The sequence below is a fragment of the Aythya fuligula genome, chromosome 7 (genome assembly GCF_009819795.1).
Source record: "Aythya fuligula isolate bAytFul2 chromosome 7, bAytFul2.pri, whole genome shotgun sequence".
NCBI classification, from domain to species: Eukaryota; Metazoa; Chordata; class Aves; order Anseriformes; family Anatidae; genus Aythya; species Aythya fuligula.
In genome coordinates, this window is record NC_045565.1 from 32,298,281 (window position 1) to 32,319,902 (window position 21,622).

At 35.6% G+C, this 21,622-nt stretch overlaps 1 protein-coding gene across 2 annotated transcripts in view; it reads left to right on the plus strand.

Annotated features, from left to right (window-relative positions):
• PLPP4 (phospholipid phosphatase 4) overlaps window positions 1-21,132 on the plus strand; it is a 71,260-nt gene extending 50,128 nt beyond the window's left edge. For both annotated transcript variants that reach the window (XM_032191750.1, XM_032191749.1), the window contains exons 6-7: window positions 18,922-19,092; window positions 20,793-21,132. In XM_032191750.1, the coding sequence (XP_032047641.1) occupies window positions 18,922-19,092; window positions 20,793-20,992 (371 nt within the window). In that variant the 3' untranslated portion in view covers window positions 20,993-21,132. The remainder of the gene's footprint in view (window positions 1-18,921; window positions 19,093-20,792) is intronic.
• The last annotated feature ends 490 nt before the right edge of the window (window positions 21,133-21,622 follow it).

Genomic DNA, 21,622 nt, shown 5'->3' on the forward strand with positions numbered 1-21,622 from the left:
ACTATCTGAAACATGGCCCTGAGAACAGTGGGAGTTCCTGAGCATCTGAAGGCCAGTTACACCATCTAAATGTGGTTGCCGTAGTAAGGAGTGGAGGAAGAAGACCTCTCCTTGAAGATTCAAATAGCACCATAAGGAAACAGATAAAAAACAAACAAACAAAAACACAAACAGCAAAATGGATGAATGTAAAGAAAGTATGGTTTGTAAAACAGAGACCAAATTATGCTGAAATCAATATAAACCTTTTATTGCCTTGAATTAATAATAAGTGTAATTATCATCCAGCATGCCAACTGGTGAAAAATTCAATGTATGGGTAAAGAAAATGTAATTGAACATAATACATGAAAATCAATTTATAAGAGGAAAAATAATGTAAAGGAATACAGGACTGTTAATTAGATAAGCCACATGTGTAACTGGTAGCTGGAAAGAACAGAGTTTGTAGGCATACAGTGTGCTCATGGGATGGATAGAAATCTTTTTGTACCAGATTTCTTAACTGATATCATGACATCATTTTGATGTTCGTCTCAGGCTGATGATATCTTTCACCCCCAAAATATGAACCTAGAGTCCTGAAGTGCTATTTGTTTCAAAATCAGTATCTAACTCTTAGTATTTGTTGTTGAAAAGTTACCACCATGTAGAAGCCTCTTGTGAAGTTTAATTATTGTTCTATGTGTGAGAGAGTGCAGAAAAAATGCATAGGAAATAAAGCCTTATAATACCAGGCTTAGATGTGGCAGAGCAATTCCAGGTAGACCAGACATTCATTGATTAAACATGGAATAAAAACAGAAGGTTTCTTTTCAATATCAGTACTTCATTACTTTGATTTGTATTTACTGGTTCCAGGAAGATTTCACAATGCCTCATTCTTCAGATATTCTTCAAACTGAATATTTGGTTGGTACTTATGTGGGCAGAGAGGTCTGAGTTTATTTTGGTGGGGAAAAAAAAAAAAAAAGGAACAGAAAGCTAATAATTTTTGAGAATAATTTCACTAATCTGGTTTTGTATGTATTATTTCTTCATAGCTAACTCTCATGACCAGTTGTGTTAAGTAAATCCTAAATCAGTCTATTTTATGATTTTTATTGTTACCATGAGATCCTGTAGGAGACAGTTTTCTAATCCTGGTTTTAGTCTTATGTCATTGCTGTTATCAGGAAAATATCTTTGTTTCTTCAGCAAATGTGTTCAGTCTACAAAGTATCAGTCTTCCCTACATCAGGAAGACTGTCTGATTCTGCTTCTTGTGAGCAGAAGACAATATGTCAAGTACGAGTTTATTTAAGATGACAGAAATCCTGAGCATGTTCTCCATACAAGAGTTCACTTTTCTCAAAAGCACATAGGGTTCGCAGTGGCAACTTACATTTGTTACTCAAGAAGGAGGGAAAAGAATGCCCTGGGAACTCCTAAAGAGTTCTGGGAGAAGCACACACAGTGACAACGCCAGATGTAGCCGTTCTCTCTATATTAGTGTCATATGCTTCAACTTTAAGAGATGCTGACAAGTCCAGGTTTCTGTCACAAACCATTCGAAAGCCAGTTATTTTCCTAAGCATAGGGAAATGTTTTAAAATATATGAAGTGATCATCATGCCCATTCTTCCAATGATTAGGATATTAAGCCTTTACCTTCTGGGAGTCACGGATATAAAGAATTTGACCAGGAAGCCAGCTACCCTGAAATCTTATGGAATTCAGTCTGGAAGCACACTTTGTCTTTCAGATCTACACATAGATTCAGAGACACTGAGAAGGAAAATCATTTTTGTATTTATAGTACATACTTTGTTGCTATGTGTAGATGATTGATGATACATAAATAAAAAAGACAAAACAACAACAAAAAATGTTGTTATTTAAACATCTTACATGGTAGGATTTTTCTATAACTTGAAATTAGGTTGGTTGTTACATGATTTGCGAGTTCACTGTAGGATAAATACCTCTCTCTGATCTAATCTTGAGCCATCTAATTGGATATTTCTCTTCTGAGCTTGGTGCCTCATTTCAAATTGCTCTGAATTCATCACGTCAGTATGATTTTCCCCTATTAAGCTGCAGCTGAATATTGCAGTTTATCATGCACTTCAGTAATTTGTTGTATGTATGTGTTTTTTTTTTGTTTGTTTGTTTGCTTTGTTTTTGTTGTCGTGGTGACTTTCATTTCTGTACTTGTGTTTCTCACCAAGTACTCTAATGAGAAGTCCAGGAAATACTCTTTGGGCTACTGCACTGTGAAACTCCACAGGTATCACAAACATTGGAAAAACAACTGATAACTTGAAAGAATTATATGGTAGTGCTAAATAGGATGGTGATGATGAGGGAGGGATGCAAGTTGTGCTGGAACGGGAACTAAGTTACAGGCTCCCTTAGTTCTTATAAATATACTACGTGTGGGAATTGCTGCAAAGAGAGCTGGTTGCCAGTTAATACAAGCATCAAGATGATGCTTTAGGGGCTGCCAGAGTATCTTTGATATTATTTTTAAAGCCTCTTTATAGGTTTCTTTGTAGTTGCTTGATAGTTTCTTGGCAGTGAAGTAGAGTGATCATCAGCGCATGTTGCATATGCGGCAAGTTGCCAATGTAAAAGTAAGCTTAAATGCAGGGTTCTTATCAGATAGTATAGAACTTGTGGAATATGCTATGAAGTACAATTTTTTTTTTTATTTTTTATTTTTTTTAAGACAAATAGGTACTGTGTAACACAGATGCTATCACAATATACATTCTAGGCTGCTGAAAATCCTGTGAGGCTCTCTATAAATACAAAGCAAGGAACTGAATTTTAGGATGCATTTAAAATCTAGCAACTTCAGAAGCAGAGCAAATGAACCAAAGCAAATTTCCATTCCTTAGGTTTGAAATCTTTGAAAGGCTGGCCTGAGTATCCCATGGAGTTCTACATTTGCTGATTTATTTTAGCAAAAGCGTGTGGTCACTTACAAATAGTTTAAATAGTGCTGTTAAAAAAATGTTATATAAGATCCCATGATGAGCCTCAAGAAAAAGCTAAAGGTTTTCAATGAACTAGTAGAGCTCTTGGACCAAATCAGAATACAGTGTAAGAATGTATGCTTATCTAATTTACTGGATATTTTTAGACTATTTGTATCATGACTCATAATTGATTAAAAAACATATTTTCTGCAAATAGATTTCTGTAGGTGGAGAAAGAGTTAAACATACTTTGTGTGCATGATGAAGGAAAACAGTAGGCACCTTAGAGATCTGAGAAGTTTAAATTGAGGGTTAATGAAAGAGATAAGAAAAATAGCTATCAAAGAAAGCATGTTTTAAAAGCACAAATGCATAGAAATCCATGTCTTGTTCCACTGTTTGTTCCATTTGCTGACTACAGTTATTTTCCCTAGGCTTTCAGCTGCAAAGATTTTGGTTTAAAATTGTGAATCCAGATCATGTTTCTAAATTGGTGATACTGAGTTTTTGATACAGAGTTCTGAATCAGAGAAAGACCTGATACATGGCATTTTAACTGAGTCTTTGACATGGATTTCACAGAATTGATCTGTATAAATGAAGATAGGCCACCACCAACAAGAAGAAATGGGCTGCAGAAGTATCATATGCTTTTGTTTATGTTAATATAGTTAAATGCATGAGTCTTGACCTGTTTCCAAAAACTGGGTCAACTTCCTGATTAGATCCAACCTTAAATGGTTGCTTATTTTCATATATTACTTTCCAGAGCAGTAAGTGAGCAAGCAGAGTTAATGTAGACACCTCTGGGCTGACAGTCAGAAATACCCCTGTTCTGCATCCAGCCACACGTCAGTCTTATGTTAGTGCATCTGGTTATGAATGTTGTGATCTGTGATGGCGGAGAAGGCTGAGGGGAGCATAGCACAGTCATCTCAGTGTGAATTTGCTGTCATAACCTGACTTCTCTTTCACATGTGTCGACTGTTTATTGGGTAGACATAAGAAAATATTTTTATGGGAGTGGTAAACTGCTACAAGAACATCCAGAGCCATGTCCTGGGTGTGTCCAGAGATCTATTTCATGGCTCAGCTCAACAAGTAATAGACCAGTCTGATGTTAATCCAGATTTTCAATAGTAGCAAAACCCATAGTGTTATATTTTGATATGCTTGCTGTGTACGTGATTTCAGAATGGTTTATCGCCCAAAGCTTTCTTAGAAAATAAGTGACAACTCAGCAATACAAAATTGCTTCGTATGTTGTCCAGTAATATAGGCTGTCTATATTAAAATAAAAATTCCTAGACAGTCACATCTAAACATGTATTAGAGTATGCTGACATAATCATAGTAATGAAGTCTTTCTACAAGCAACTATGGGTAAATATTAGTAAAACAACACATTTTATTTGGAAACACCAAAAATCTTGTGTGAATGAAATGCCAAACACTTGACCCTGTTTGCTTTCTTAGAGGAAGAGATTAATTACTCATGAAATAACTCTCTTTAGGCTCTTATTCTGCTCAAAAACATTTGCAAGCAGATTGCAGCTCTCAGAGTTTGACTTTAGTAAGTTACTATTTTTGAATGTGTTTCTGATTTGGTCAGAAGCAGTTAAGCTGCATTCTTCAGCTAAGAGATTGCTCTCATAGATTTGGGGAAGTTGTGTGAAACTGGTTTTGATTCCTCTGTGCTGAACAAAAAAGAGTGTTCTTGGTAAGAAGGCATTTTAAACTCCTTGGAGCCTGAACTTTTTTTTTTGTGTGTGCTTCGTATCAGTACTCAGTTGAAGATCAAACCCACGATTATCACGGATGCCACATATGCAGCTTGAAATTGATGTGTCTGAATAATTGATGTGAATGAATAATGACTTTCCAGCCTGGTTTGTACCATCTGATTCACAGAATCATTAGATTGAAGGAACCTCTGAAAATTGTCTAGTGTCAACACTTCCTTGTGTTGAACATCATAAGATTTATGTCAGCCATTGTTATCAGAAAGATGGTGATTGAGCCATTGGACTTCAAATCAACTAACTGAAAAAATAATTTTATAACAGCTAAAATTGATTAAATATTACAGGAGACATGGAGATAATTAAAATTTCATGGTAATAAATTCAATTAAAAATATTTTATGTATAAAAATGTTGTATCAACAGCAAAATAAGTAAAATAATTATGTGATTTTATTCTTTTAGGTAGATATCTAAATCTAATTAAAAAGTTGAATTTTGGCTAAATTGTGCTATTTATTTTTATTTTTACATAGAAATCTTTATTGATTCCAGAAGTTTCTTTTTGCAAGGAGAAAAAAAAAAAAACACAAAACTTGAAGAAATTATTTTGCAGTAACATCTCAATTTGATGTGAACTGCTTGAAACTTGAATGTTAACATTGCTGTACAAGAGCTCTTTTTTTCTTTTTAAACTTTTTTTTCCTTGTATTATATAGGCTGAAAAAGAGTTGTAGTGAGTACTGTCAAATACAGCTGAAGAAATTAGAGAATTTCATCAGAAACCTGAGGTGAAACATGTAATCAGTGTATACAGTTGTAGGGACAATAACAGCAACTGTTATGTCATATATTTTTGAATTGCTTCCTTGATGAATGAAAGGCTCTTGATATGCTTGAGAGAATTTTAAAGTGAAAAACAAAATTATTTTCTGTCTCTTTCAGACTAAAGTATGCACTTACCTCACAGTCTTCATAGACAGGATGGCAAATAACATACAGACACTCAACTTCCGTGTATTAGTTGACCCCATTTTTCTATAAGATTCTATAAGAAATTCATGTTTTTAAAGGAAATAGTTCCTGTCACTGCACATTTTTTACTTGTATTTTTCATACAAAAATGACCTAGGTAGTAAACACGTCGCTAGTGAGGTAATAATCATTCCCAATGACTAGATTTGTAAGGGTTTCATATTTCAAATTGTAACACTACAGGGAACTGGTTTTTCAGTTTCCTTATTCAGGGTAAGCCTTTGCAGGTATAAACTCCTCACAAATTAAGGTGAACGTCCATTTCCAACATAGGGGGTAATCTTGCTGATCAAAATCAATGCCAGAACTGAATTAGCTGGAGATTTCTATTAATAGTTATCGCTTCTGCAGAAAATAAATGATCAGCAAACAAAGTTAATGGGAGCAGTGACCAAAGAATTAGGATACCTACTGTGCACTTCAATATAGCTACTGCCTTTAAGAAAATTTTTCATGTAGAGCATATAGCACATTACACATTCTGTTTATATTAGAAGTAGGACATGTACATTATAAGAGTACTGAACATGAGGTCATGTGTGCTTATTTGTTGGAAGAAAGAACAGTTACTCTAAGAAAGGAAGTACAAACAATAATAGGAAAAAAAAATCGTTATCCTTTTCTTCTGGTGTAATAAATGAGATTACATCTTCGGGCCAGTCCTGCATAGTAATTTCCTACTTTAAGTAGCCAAATTTCATTATGAATGACAGCAGTAATTGCTCAGTTTGTTGTAATAAGCCCAGGAATATATATGGAAAATTCTGCAGAGATCTTCCAGCCCTATGTGTGACTAAAGAGAGAGAGAAATCCCAGCTACCTTTTTCACAGCATTTCCATTTCTTCCTTTGTGAGCAAGGTCAGCCTCCACATTCTGCAGGTAGTGGGAACAGTCTTTCCTTCCAACTCTGACGCATTTCCAAGAAACAGAGTTCTTGTGTTCAAGGCACTGCCCTTAAGATTCCTCACAGAATGAAAGGGACAGAAAGCTGCTGTTACTGCTGGCGTTTGCATTTGACAACTGTCATTGAAGACATGTGGCAGTAAAGGGAATGGCCACGTACATTGCACCCTCATTCCTTACAGGGCACCCCATCTTGTTCAGGAATGACAATACAGCAACTTCAGAGACAGTGTTCAGGATAGAGTTTTCTAATCCAGAATGTGGGACGTGCAAGTTTCAGCTCCTCCCTTTTTCTAGGAAGAAACAACGTTTAATTTCTACAAGCTATCAAGAGTATTTGTTGAATTATTCCTGGTAGTTTATCAAAAAGCTATAATGCATACTATTGCAGTAAACAAGGTAGCTATTTACCTGCTTGTTTTCTTTATGAAGAAAGACAGCCATGCAGTCTGAAGATATACAAAATCTTAAGGTGAAAGGGCCTGTCCTTATCTTTCTATCAATTTCTCTGAAAACAGTAGGCTTGCTTCCAATCTGTATAAATTTGCTTCTCACCATCACACAGCATTTTTCGTTAAAAATGACTGAAAGAACTGAAGCATGAGATGTTAGATCTCTCTGCTAGCTAGCAAAATTCACCAGACCTTCTTGAAGAAATGTTGGTTGTAGAGTAATTCTTCACAGTAACATGTTATTTAGCAATACCAAGGCCTGCATGAAAAATCAAAAACTTGAAGCTAAATTAAACCATAAGCCTGTTGCTTTCTTGATCTCAGGACAGTGATTTACTGACTCGCAGTCCACTATAATTTGTGATTCACATAGGGTACCAAACAATGCATATAATACAGGGAATTTAGTAATAGATTGAGACTTCAAAGAAGAGTAAACAAATAATAAATAAATAAGGAATCATCTTGCGTCATGTGTCATTTATGTGTCATTAATGAGTTAATATGATTCTTCTTCAAGTGCCGGAGAGACAAAGATAAAGAAATAAGCTGATAGTATAAATCTCGTAATTTGACTTGGATAAACCAGTTTTCCCAGAAGCTGTTGCTGTTGCTTGCTTGCTTTAGCTGTGCAATTCCCTTTCATCTGTGTAGGGGAAAAGCTTAACTGTTTTGGTCTAATTCTCCCATTTCTTTTGCCTAACATTAACTCCAGTAAAATGAGTAAAGTTAAGGTATATGCTTGATTTCATAGCCTGAAGAAATCTTGGTTATGGTATTGTCGACTTTTGCCATACGCAAAGCTAAGGCATTGTTCTTCTGACCAGCTTTTTCAGTTAAAAGGACCTTGAGTTGCACTGAAGATCTGAAGATCAATTTTTGTCTGTGAACTGCAGCTCTTCTCTGGAACAAAACAGGTCAGAAAGCTCAAGAATAATTTGAAAACGGATGGCTATCAACTCAGACCTGAAGACAGAGGAGACTGGCACACAGATTTCAGACCATCTTTAAGAAAAAAACAGTGCAAAACCTTCCTCTAAGAGAAAAGGAAAACAGAAGTCTCTCCCTAACGCTGGCAAATACAGAGATTTCTTGAAGTTGCCATTGCAACATGGTACTGACATTTCTACTTCATATTTTCTACTCTACAAAAGCTAGCAGTGCTCTGTCTCCAAATGACACTGGTTGACTTTTAAAACCCTTTTGAGCAGCAAGAGCGATAGAGCTGAATAACAGAAACATGTTATACAAATTGACCTGAGTCAATCCAAAATTATTGCAGTAAAATAAGAGTCTCAACTACAATTCCATTGTAAGCAAAAGGAAAATAAATCAATAAAACCCTCAAAATTGAAATGAGAATTAAAATGCTAGGCACCCTTCTTTAGAGGTGTCTGACTGATTTATCAGAATGTAGAAATCTTGATAATAAAGATTTCTGGAAATGTTAATTTAAGTCTGATGAAAACAATGGAATATTAAATGTCTCTTGAGATAAATGCTTTGAAATAAACGCAGGAAATCATGAATGTTATTTATGCCATAAAGAACAGTGCCTCTATAAAAAGCCTCATTTGGATTTTGCTATTACTGTCAGTTCTACATAGAAAGTACCAGCTATTACAGCTAAGTAAGTAGATAGGTAATACTTTTTCCTTCCTTGTACAGAGGACTGAGCAAATAATGAAGTCACTGTTTTATCTAACAAAACGTACATATAAAGTGTTTATGCAAAACGTTTAAAAGCTAATACTGCTTTGTTGCAGTCAACTGATTTCCTGTGTTTCTCCTGTAATTTTCTCTAGAGAGTTTTAGTTTTCACTTGTTTCAGTCAGAACTAAGACGGTTTTTAGTATTCTCTCTTACTGGTGTTTCTGCATTCTTTTTGAACAAGCAAAAACTTTTGGAAAACAATCATGTTGGAAGTTCCTGATCATGTTGAAAGACCTCATGGATTAAGTTGCCAGTAAATAATAGCATAGGATGTCTTTTTAAAGGATCTCTTGTGTGGAGATGTGGGGAGAGGGAAAAATCCTTTTGCAGTTGTGCTGAGAGAATTAAAGAGAAATCAGAATGGCTGATCAGATGTTGTTGATAGCAAAGCATTTCTACAGACACCTGGAACTACAAGTAATTTGAATTAGTGGGAGGTGTTCAATAATGCAAGAAGTTTTCTATCATATTATTTATTTTATTCTTCATTGTATTATCCTGTCTTCTCTGTCTTCCTTGCTTTGGCTGGCCTGCTTAAAATCACTAAGTTTCTGAGAATGAACACAGCAAGATCCTGTCTTGAAAAATGGAGCCTGAATGGAAAAAGAGTATCACAAAATGCCTATTGGAATAGGGTCAGTAATGGGTTAAATATAGCTAAATGGGTTAAATAAGGTTAAACATGAGGTGCAGGAGCACAACTGGGATGTATTCATTCAAGAGCTTGCCCTTGATTCAATTACCAAGGAATTTATATGCCATACCTTGGAAATGTCTATTTATCTCTATCAAGTTTAGTTTATAATAACTCGTTCATGTAACAGTGCCTTCATTTGTTTGTATGTCCCATTCCTCATGGCTAACCTCTGCTTATTTGTGCAGAAAGAGTTCTCAAGATTACTCCTAAGTGATTTTTGTGTCCAGTGAACCCCTTGGTTTGGGAGAGAGAAATCTCTTGCTTTTTTCCCTTCTCTAAAACTGTTGCAAAGTCTCTCATAGTCAGGCTAGGAGCAATTTTAGTGTGAGTTTATCATCTTAGATGGGCAAAGACTGCTATAATAATTAAAAAACAAAAACAAAAACAAAAACAAAAACAAAAAAACCTCGATGACTTGCTTATTATTTCATGTTTCCTTTATCTTTTCAATTATCTATTCCACATGTATTAATATTTGTCATTGTATAGTGCTTAGTGTTGTATTACCCATGAGGAGTTTCCTTCTTTAATATCACGAAGATTACACGGTTGATGCCTGCATCAGACTTCCTTGATGAAGCACTAAGTATGTGTAGTAGTCGTGATACTTTGTCACTAAAATGAAAAAAAAAAAAAAGGGGGGGGTGGAGACTGGAAAAATATGGCTTTGGAGTGAAGAGCCAGGTCCTCCTACCCTTTATCTCTAAGTAACCGATATTAGTCAGTTGTAGAAAATAAGATATTTTTACATTTTAAAAATCGTTCATTTGTCTGAGAGATTAAAATGATTTATGTACTTCAGAATGAAGAAATTATTGAATTTCAATAGAATTGTTTGCTATTCTATGATAATTTATGTCAAATATTACTGCAGTACGTGTAATTATAGTTGGGTATCTAAATTTGAACTGTTAATTATCTTTAGCTAGAAATTTCATGGAGGATAATCATATTTCCTTTAGTTAAGGGTGAACATTTAAAGTAACAGATGAGCTGCAAGCCACAGGTTTTTGGCAGTAATTGCTGCAACTCCCCTATTTTCAAGATAAATCTCTTAATTAACAACGGTATAGCAACGTCTCTTTGAAATATTTCATCCACTTAAAGAAGAATCCAGGGAAATAAGGAATGAATGTCTTAGATATGCAAGAAAAAATGTCTCCTGTAGGGTTTATTGGCTTCTTAGTTCAAACTCTAAGCATACTCAGGAATGTTTGTGTTTTAAGGTTTTTACCTCTTCTCTGACATATTTACCTCTCAGCACTCAATAACAAAGGCTGTTTGAATTCATGAGGGGCTTGTGAGATGAACTCTGTAAAGCTTAGTTCTCCAGCCCTACTAATAAATCAACTCCTGCTAGTCTATTTGAGATTCAGATTATGTTATATCTCAAACATACTTCCAGAAGACTGTCTATTTTTCTTGAATAAAAACAAACAAACAAACACTTTTATAATCCAGTAAACTCCCTGATGCTCCCTACTGTGCTGCTTTGTGTCTTTGGCAGAAACACTCCAATCCTTTTCTATAAAAAGTTTCTGTCCATCAAAGTACTCTTCAAAATGTGTTTGACTCTATTTCATATGCTAATCTGTATGTCCCTGAGAGATTGATAAAAATGCCTGGCATAATAAATGGGATGATAAGTAGTTGAGCAGGATGTGATCCCTTTACAAGGACACTATTGATGGTTTATGTGTGGCAAAGTAGGAGGCAAGAAGTTACCCCAGTTCAGTGTGTGAGATCTGGTATATTCTGGTGTTGAGCTGTAAAGAAGAAAGCGTCCTTGACAATTTATTATGTACTTAGTTGCCTCATAAACCCCTGGTGACAATAATTTGTGCTAGATTTGGATAGTTGGTGATCTAAAGCTTGTGTCTAGGTACTGCTCAAGTGTAGCAGATAGAGAAAATTATCTTCTAGATTTGATAATTTTCAAGGTAGTAGCTCTTTAATTAGTACTGACTTGTTTGAACTAATCTGGCAACTCTTACCTCAGTTTTAACATTTTTTTATTTTTACTTTTTTGCTTGAAGAAGTTAGAGGTAAAGTTTCCAACCCTTTATTTCATAAGGGAATTTTCAGGACTTTATTTCATAAGGGAATGCAGTTCTGATCTAACAAAGCTATTCAGTCAACACATGGTACTCCTTATGCCTGGAAGGAGAAAAATGCATTATCCAGGGGTCACACTAGAGCAGTGTCACATGCCAAATGTCATTCTGTCTAGGTTTAAATCTGATACAAATTCATTAGTGGGTCATAGTTTCACCAAACATGATTGAGACACAGAGATCTTGGCAGTGAGTAAAGAGTAAAAACCGTGCCTTTCGGTGCTGTCTTCTGGTATGACACAGCTGTATGATCAGGGCTGCATTTACAAGGTGGTTTGTTGCAGTTTACATTAATGCTAAGGCTGCTTTGGTTAGTGCCTAAGTGTTGACCACTTTCTTTTCAAAGTAAATCCAGAATCTGAGACATTTTAGGCTTTGTTTTACTGTGTTGTGAGAGAAAGCAGATTTGTTCAATGTTTCTGTCGACAGAATTGGCAAAACAGGCCATGCAACAGGTCCACCTTTAGGACTTTTTGGCATCGTTAACTGAACAATTCAGAACAACTTTGCCATTTTTTCACAGCAGTAATGTACACCCTGAGACCACTTTAGATATTTCAGGTGTAATGAAGTATCTTGAAAAGCACATGTAAATAAACTGTCAGGGGAAAGAAAGAAAAAAACAGGTTCATAAGAATTTGTTGTGAGTGTCCTACAACAGCAACCTAATGACCCTAGTGACTAGTACTCTAGTTACTTGCCTCTCAGATAGTATAGGTCTATCTTTCTTGTAATATGTCTCTGTCTCCAATATCTTCTTTTTGATTCCCAGGTCCTTGAATACATTTGTATTGTGTGATATGCTTTTCATGTTGCTTCTGCTGAACTGTGTTTCTTTGTTATTTGTAAAAATAAATTAATAAAGCTAAGCCACAGGAAAGGTGATTGACTATCCCAGTTGGAAAAAAATATATATATATATATTGCAAATGATAATAAACTCAAAATGTTCTCTGGGAATTGTACTCCTATAAAATCCTCTTTGAATTGAATTTCAGCATTAAAATTTATGCAGTCATTTGGTATCATACGTTTTCCTTCAGGAAAGATAAATATTTCAGTCTTTGAGCAGTGTGAAACTGAAAACATTCACCAGTTACCCCAGCTAAAATTGCAGTAGGCTGCTGTGCAATTCCAGTGATGAATAGCATGTGTTTGCATTTGAAAAATATACAGTAATCATTGCAAGTATAAGGCATTACAGACAAAGAGATGGATCATTTTCTCTGATTGTTGTTACATAGGCCATTTGTAAGAGTTGTTCTACAGTTTCATAATTTGTTGCCACTTAAATGAGTTGAAGATTTTTATATATTTTTTTTCAGTTCAGAAACTGCTTAGTGTAAGGAAGGCATGTATTGTGTGCTTAGCAAAGCATCCATTTGTGGTGAAGGTGAAGATCCTCCTGAGGTACTTTAATTTCCAGAAAACACCCACAAAGGCAATTACATTTTTAATGAATAATTTATTTAGGGGGCTTTAGATCAGGTTCTTGTTCACCGTTTCTCACTTTATGCATTTTAACTCAGTAATTGGTTTGGTCCATACAGATGGCTTTTAAAACCCAGCTAGATCCCTTCTCTGGAGAGAATAAGATATTGGAACGGGGTCTGCTGTGTCCCTAGATGCTATAATTTTCTTTATTTCTTCTCTGAACTATTTTTTTTCTAAAAGAAAGTGAAAGAAACAATCTGAAAGGCTGATTCTAACAAGGTTTTATATATTCCAATAAAGATAATGCTGAGAAGAAGCTTCAAGGGCCATTAAGGTGCCTTCCAGTTGCAGTTCCAGACAGCCCACCTACACAAAATGAGTAAAAGGTGCTCTTTAAGTTGGTACTTCCTAAACTATTAGGACATAAAGGTCAAAGTAACATTATGTTGTCTTCATACAGGAGGCTACAGCCAGTCAGTTGGATCTAAAAACCTGTTCAATTGCTTGTTTTCACCCTTCCACTGGTTACTGATAAACTGCTCATCACATCTGCAGGGGTTGAACCCGGTACCTTAGAGACTGCCATCACCCACTTTGCACCAAGCTTTGCATGGTGCAAAATTTGGCATGCTTTGATCCAGTTGCAAAATAAAGGCTTAGATCATGAGCTCCTTGGGCAGAAGGCATACCAGGGTCTGTTTTTTTTTTTTGTTTGTTTGTTTGTTTTTGTTTTTTTTTTTTTTTTTTTTTTTTTTTTTTTTTTTGTTTTTTTTTTTTGTTTGTTGTTGTTTTTTTGTTGTTGTTGTTTTTGTTTGTTTGTTTGTTTGTTTGTTTGTTTTTTGTTTTGTTTTGTTTTGTGAAGTATCTGCATGTATCATTGCCAAGTTTTGTCTTTGACTGATCAAATCCCTTCTGTTTCCTGAGCTCCCACCTTGTCTCTTTGCATCTGTATCCTTAGTTGCAAAGTTTTTTGGGACTGTGTTCTCTCTCTGATAATGAAAGACAGAATATAGAATATTTGCACAGTATGTTCACAAAATCTACAGTGTTTCACCAAGCCCTGGGAGATCATGTGGCTTGTCTCAGAGGAGAGGTTTCCCTGTGTACAACTTGTAATGTCAGGACTTTGATTTGTGTTAACTACACTGATTGAGCAAAAAGGCTCATTTTTGAATCATTCCTTCCTCCTCTTTGAACACTGAAAATTAATTAGATATTTCTATCTGGAATTTTTATTATATCTGCCTTAAGTTAACAGTATTTTAAACTTAGACTGATTTTCTCATTTTCATTTGTGTCAATGTCCCCAAAAAGTGCTGGGCTTTTATTTTATTTAGCTCCATGCTTTATTTATATAAACAAATTGTTGTTTTCTTGTGATTTAGGAAGAAGCAAACTTGGTAAGAGTATTTCTATAGATGAGGAACATTGCTTTGCTGATTCTTTGGAATCTGTTCTATGCAGAAGTATAACTTTAATTATATTATAACATTAGGCAATTTGAAAAGACATATCTAATATAGTAGGACATGTGATGTGTGTATACTTGTGTTTGCATTTTCTCTGTGATACAGTGAGCTATGGAGTCTAGAATGTGAAGGAAAAAAAAAATCAAAGGATGCTCAAATACATTCTACTGATTGACCATTTCTTCAGTGTAAATATCACCTACAATCCAGGGATTATTGAAGACTGAATTGTTTTTCTTAATGTTATTGAATGACCACATCTTCAAAATGTAGTTATCACCCAAATAAGCAACATACATGAAGTGCATAGGATTTGAGTTGTTTCAGAATAATTAGTTACCTTTGCATTGGATGCTGCCACCTCCCAGAGCATTTAGCTGTTCATTCCATGTTCTCTGCTGCTATCTCCACACACACAGATAGGGTCAAGCAGCTCTTCTGGATGTGCACACTGCAGGGTGAGGAAAACCAATCTCACAATATTGCAATGTAAAGCTGCTCTACAGATTGTTAGTTTCATAGCTACAAGCTAGAGCATCATTATGTTACATTTCCATCTTTTGTTAGAGATAAGTTCCCCTCTAGGACCGTATGTGAGTTTCTTTTCTTCCTGACCTTCAGTTTAGAGGAATATATCGACCATCTGAGCTGCCTCAGTTTCTAGTGTAAATACATACTGCTGACCTTCTCTATTCATTCATGAGCACCTCCTTCTGGAAATGCTGTGGATTCTGAAAATAGAATGAAAAAAAAAATGATGGGGAAATGTATTTATATATTTATTTTAAATATCACGAGGTTTGCTCTAAAGCTCATTTAACTAAACCTGCTGCTGCTGTCCACCATGCATTTGATTAAAGGATCCCTTTATTGTAGGCCTTTGCTATCAGGATAATACAGCTGCAGTTGTGGAGGTTGTAATTTAGACTGGATGGGATGGAACAGACCTAAAGAAAGAAGGCAAAGTTCCTGAATTGAAACATTGATTTCTTTTTATATTCTTTGAAGCTGAACACTTCCTGAACTTTGTCCAGAGATGTAAATTGGTTTTACTCTATACTTTTCTCTACACTTTTGCTTTTAGTATGTTATAGCCATTGTGTTGAACACCCATATATTTTTTTTATGGAATATATCTAGTTACATCCAAGATCACAAATGGGATATTTATAATTAAACATGAATAAATGAATAAATAACATCCACAGAGTCTTAAGCAAGTCCAGAAATCATGAAAATATTAAGATGTGCAAAGCTACTTGGCTAAGAGTATTCCTGTATGCTGTTTCACCTCCTGAAAATATTCATTGCAGCAAACTACATGCTTGTAATGTAGATTATTGTGGAGAATGGTTTCCTGTCAGCAATTCCATCTGCGGCAGATATTTTATATGATATGTGCACTTTTCCTGTTCAATTTCAGAATAATTCATGTCAATGCGATTGTAGTTATGTTTGTGTTTTAAAAAATTAATTTGTCTTATACCAAAGAGGAATCTTGCTTTACTACAAGAGCTACATTAGAACAAATTCTTAAAGTGCTGATCTCTCCAGTCAGTTTTCTGGCAGTCCTACAGTGATGAATCTTTCACAAGCAATTAAATATCAAGGAAGATCTCAGCTTAAAACCCTACTTCAAAAACAAATGAAGAAGTTATCTTCAAAGACAAAAAAGTTCTCTTTTACGTCTTTTGTTAACTAGGGACTAAATTAGGTCATTGAAAGATAATGCACTGCATTTTTATTTTACTGGATGCTGCTGTGTTATAATATTCATTTTACTGCTTTTGCAGGTCAGCTTTGCCTTGCTTGAATCATGAATGTGAAAGCTCAGTTTAGAAAGTAAGGTTTAGATCAAAATATACATGTATAACGCAGAAGGACTTGTGAGTCTAGGTGCATAAAGAAAAGCTTTCTCTCCATTCCCCATAATATGCAAATATTGATTCAGTCATGATGAAGTCTGGTTTTCTGTATATCAGAGGCATTAATGTACAGGTGTATTTCAGGTGCTGTTTTTCTCCTTGTGCTCTGTGCAAAGCTCATAAATCTTTCTTACAAGGTTTTGTTCTGATAGGAGACGTTGTCCAGGCTGAAACACAAATTCTGTTTGTTGTTTGCTTGTTTTTGTTCCGTTCTGTTTTGTCTTGTTATTCCCTTTCTTTTCTGCATTGGAATAGCCTGTTAAATTCTAGTAATTCTGAATACAAATATGTGTGTACTGGACACCTACACTATGGATTGTGCAATATATATCCATACCATGAAGGTTTCTTAGTATTAAAAGATAACACTCAACAGTTTAAATAGTAGATTTGGAAAAGTCAATACTATATTTAGCTGCTTCATTAAGCCCTCTACTTTATGAACTGTTGTAGGTTGTATGATTTTTAAACCACAAAAACTTTTACATTCTTTCCTGGAAATAGAATCAAAGAATGGAGTCACAGAATGGTCTGGGTTGGAAGAAACTTTAAAGACCATCTCATTCCACCCCTTCTGCTATGGCAGGGACACCTCCCAGTAGTCCACATTGCCCAAAGCCCCATCCAGCCTGGCTTTGAACACCTTCAGGGATGGGGCAGCCACAGCTTCTCTGGGCAACAGATCCCAGTGCCTCACCACCCTCAGTGTGAATAATTTCTTCTTTTATTTTATTTTTTTTTTTTTTAAACTAATTTAAATCTACCCTGATTGAAAGAGTGGCTAGGAAACAAAATATTTGGTGTATTGGTTTGATGACTAATTAACATTCTGTCTTGCTCTGCCATATCCAGTCCAGAGAAGTGACTTATTTGTGTGTTTGAAGATGAAATGCAAATCTTCAGTAATTGCATTCAAACAGCTGTATAGCATAAACTTATGAAACCACTCTATTGTGCTGCCAGCTAAGATAGTACATCTCGTAGATTGATCAGCAAAATGCAGGGTGATTACTTTATTACATTTAGCATTTGTGAACATGAGGACAAGGCCATTTGAACAGCCTGAGCAGGAGATTAGAAAAAAGATGCACGTCTGATTCAGCCCTGAGGGCAATTTTACTGTTCCATTCACCAGCAGCAGAAACACAGAATTTTGTACTATGGAAGTGACCTGTTACCTCTCACAGAGGTTGCTAGGTATTACAAAGGTAAAAAGTATAAAGGTTAGTCAGAAAAAGGATTTCAAGTGCTTGGATATATATTTATATTTTTGCTATTTGTGCTTTAAATCCTTATGTTCTATTTTGATTTCTGCAGTCAGCAGCAAAACCGTGTGATCTTTGTGGATGTTTGTTGTATTTCCCAGAGCTACCTGTTCAGCAGCAGTACTAACTTTCCTTCAGTAATATAACATATTATAGAGTCTAAAAACAAACAAACAAAGAAACAAACAAAAAAAAACCACACACACATTTAAAGGAAAAATAAAAAAGCCACCCAGCATCTCATCTGGAAGGTGAACAGCTGCAAGAGGAAAAAAGTTCAGTACAAAAACTTGGTATATGGGTTCTGTAATTGCTGTCAGTTCAACATGTTCTGAAGAAACAGGTTAATGGAACCTAAAATATCATTTAAATGTAATACAATTCAGTCAGTACAAACTGACTGAATCCTTTTCTGCTTTGAACCTGAGGTTTTTAGAATAGATCTCAAATCAGGAAAGACATGCTGAAGGTTAAGCGTGAAAAGGCTTTTGTGACTCAAGCTAAAAATTCGTCTAAATGTTTAATTTAATGCGCAAAGAAAATCAGTGATTCTTTCTGCAGCCAATTTCTCTCCTGGGAGAAAAATGTGAATTTCTAAAGGAAAAAAAAAATCAATTGCTATTGGAAAGGTGAACATCTATAGGTACCACGGTATTTGTAGACATATCAGGTTGTGGGAATGTTGAGTACATATGAGAAGGAAATGGATTTACTTTGCACTGTTTACTTGCCTGATTGCTTGCATTGCTACAGAGATAATGCCACTGCTCTGGAGAACGTATGCACATCATGGATCTGCACATCACAATAGGAGATTTTTTTTCCCATTCAGCTTGCAAAGTAGTGATTTTTTTTTTTTTTTTTTAAATAAAGATTTGTACAATGATTGTTTAATTAAAAAAAAAAATGCAAAAATACCTCTGCCTAGGGTATGTGATATATTATTTTAAAATAGTAAATTATAACAGTATAATTTATATAGTTACATGTGATCACCATGCAAGTTATGAAACTCCCTCAGTTTTTGCAGACAGGCCTTCTCAACTTCTCAGCTTGCCTCCTAACATCACCCTGTAAAGCCCAAGACTTCTCTTCAGTAGAAGGATGCTGCTGCCAGATCTTAAGGGATAGTACAGTGTAGAACAATAATGACAAAGTACTATAATGCCAAATACTAAAATACTACAATTATTTGTTTTTTCTTTCAGTTGCATTTTCAGGCCTTGGCTTTACCACCTTTTACTTAGCTGGAAAGTTGCATTGCTTCACAGAAAATGGCCGGGGGAAGAGCTGGCGGCTTTGTGCAGCTATTCTGCCTCTCTACTGTGCCATGATGATTGCTCTGTCACGTATGTGTGATTACAAACACCATTGGCAAGGTGAGCCATAGAGATATCTTTTTCTATATATATATATATATTTTTTTTTTTTTAATTAGCTTTTTATTTTTTGTAGTGCTTTTTTTTTTTTTTTTTTTTTTTCCCACTGAAATCACAAGTTACAATGTGATGGAATGCTATAGCAGACTTTCGTGGCACTGATGCTCCTGGCTTCCCATTTTTTGGTTCCTCTATGTAGTTTCAATTTAGTACAGTGTACCTCTGTCCCAACAAGCACTCTTATCTCATACAGCTGGCTCCATACCAGAGCAAGACTCATCCTGTTACATGCTTTTTCTCACTCTTTTTTGTGTGTGTGTTCATGCAGCTTGTTGTTCTCCTATAGCAGCTTAATCACCATCTACTAGCCTAAACATCTTCTTCAAGGAGTCTCCTGTCTTCCTGCAGAGGCCTTGCCTTGCAGCAGGGCTCAGCACACGCAGGGGCACTGAGAGCCCCCAAAACAAAGCTGCTGAACGGGAGGTGCTTGCCTTGCCCGGCGGCAGAGTTACAGATCTGCTGCTCTGTGGGAGACCTGGTTGGCTTGAGTCTCTTTTAGAGAGAGAAGGGTGCAAATGAACATGAGTGGCAACATACAGCTTAATCAAGTTTTGGATGTGTTTACAGTGTGTACTATTACTTGCCAAGAGTAAGAATCATTTATTTACTGAAACATGTGCTCTGGGGAAGATTATTGTGGTGTATTTTAAATATGATGGAAGGAAACTACACAGCCCCAGAGGGTTTTGACTGTGTCCATTTACAGCTGCTCAGATTTTTATCTCTGAAGTTCAAAGGGATGGGTCTGAAGACTCAGATAACTCTTCCCAAGCTAGAACCATGCTGGCAGACATTATCTTGCAGGTGACCCATGCCGTTAGCTGAGAGAACTGTGATCTCAAGGGAGAGACTCATTCACTCTGCAGTATGCAGTGCCAGAGTTCAGGCCTTGTCTTTTATGTTCAGCAGAGTCAGCCAATTGTGTTAAATTATTTATGGTGGCTTTATAATAGAGTCTTAACTATGCTGTGGGGAATGAACAAGGACCATCAATATAATGTCCAGGACAGCATACTGTAGGTGAAAGGTGGAGTAGAGTAATTTTTACATTAAAAAACCATATAGTGGGCTGAGAACATTAACATTATTGGTATTTTATGAAGTCCCTTCAGTTTGCCTAGGAAATGTAGTATTCAGGAGCTTAGTGTTGATATTGGTGAACATTAGGATATTTCATTATGAATCCTGAATATATTGGCTGCTTTTAAGTCCCTAGATCACTATATAAGTTTATAGCTCTGAGAATATTAGTGTGCTCATGAAATAAGTGGAACGCTTGTATGAAAAAAAAAAAAAAAAAAAAAAAAAAAAAAAAAGTAAAGATAAATACCAAGGCTGAAAGAATATACTTTTTTTCTTTAAAAAAAAGTGTTGCTGCAACCACTTAGCAACTAGTATAAGAAGTGTTTGTAATGTTTTGGGTGTGGATAATATAGCAGTATAATATAGCAAGAATTTTTTTTTTTTTTTTTTTTTTGTGGTGTTTGGCTTCAAATTGTTCATGAAAATACACAGTTCACAGATTCTGGGTTAAACACTTGCAGGTCAATCTAACGTTTTAGATTTCTGTTTACAGTTTTCAGTACCGGCTGTCCTTTCTGTGGTAACATGCTTCTGGTTTTGTTGCTTTCTTTGTCTAGATGCTTTCGTTGGAGGGATCATTGGCCTCATTTTTGCTTATATTTGCTACAGACAACACTACCCTCCTTTGGGTAATACAGCTTGTCATAAATCTTATGTCAGCCTGCTAGACCAGAACTCTATGAAGAAAGAAGAGAGACCTACAGCAGATAATGCTACTGGCCTGCCTCTAGAGGGAATAACTGAAGGTCCAGTATGACTTTGAGAAATGCAGAATGAACTTTTAGCCTTCTCACATTTTCTCCAAGCTGGTCTCTTAACACGGTGTTTCCTACTGTACACATGATCTGTACTTTTTCTTTAATTTCTTTCCTTTTTATAAAGAAAAATTGAATATTTTATTTTTAATGCCATAGTATCATTATACACTTAAATTTAAATTTTCAGTTCGTGTTGACTGCTGAATTGTCTGTTTTCAGTCTACTGCAAACAGGTAGATTATCTGAGGGAAGGGAAAAGAACATTAAAAACAATTCCATGTGGAGATTGGTCAGGAGAATAATTTTAAGATGTAGTTGAGGATACGGTAGATCTGGAAACAGATTTTTTAAAGTTCTGAGTATCTCCTAGAAAGTTCTGGTCGTCTTCAGCACTCATTGACTTTGATGAGTGGTGAGTACACACAGCACTTTTCATCAGATGTTCAGCGTCTGTTGTAGCCAGACATTTCTTTGTGTAATTTAATAAGTTAGGGCATCATCCTTCTGTTTATCTTGTTGCCTTCTAACATAATAAACTCCACATGCTGGAAGAACTTTGTATTAAGTTTTGGCAAGGTCATTCTGAGCTACTAATGATCAAGCAGCCAAAAGGTGCGAGTGATTACAAG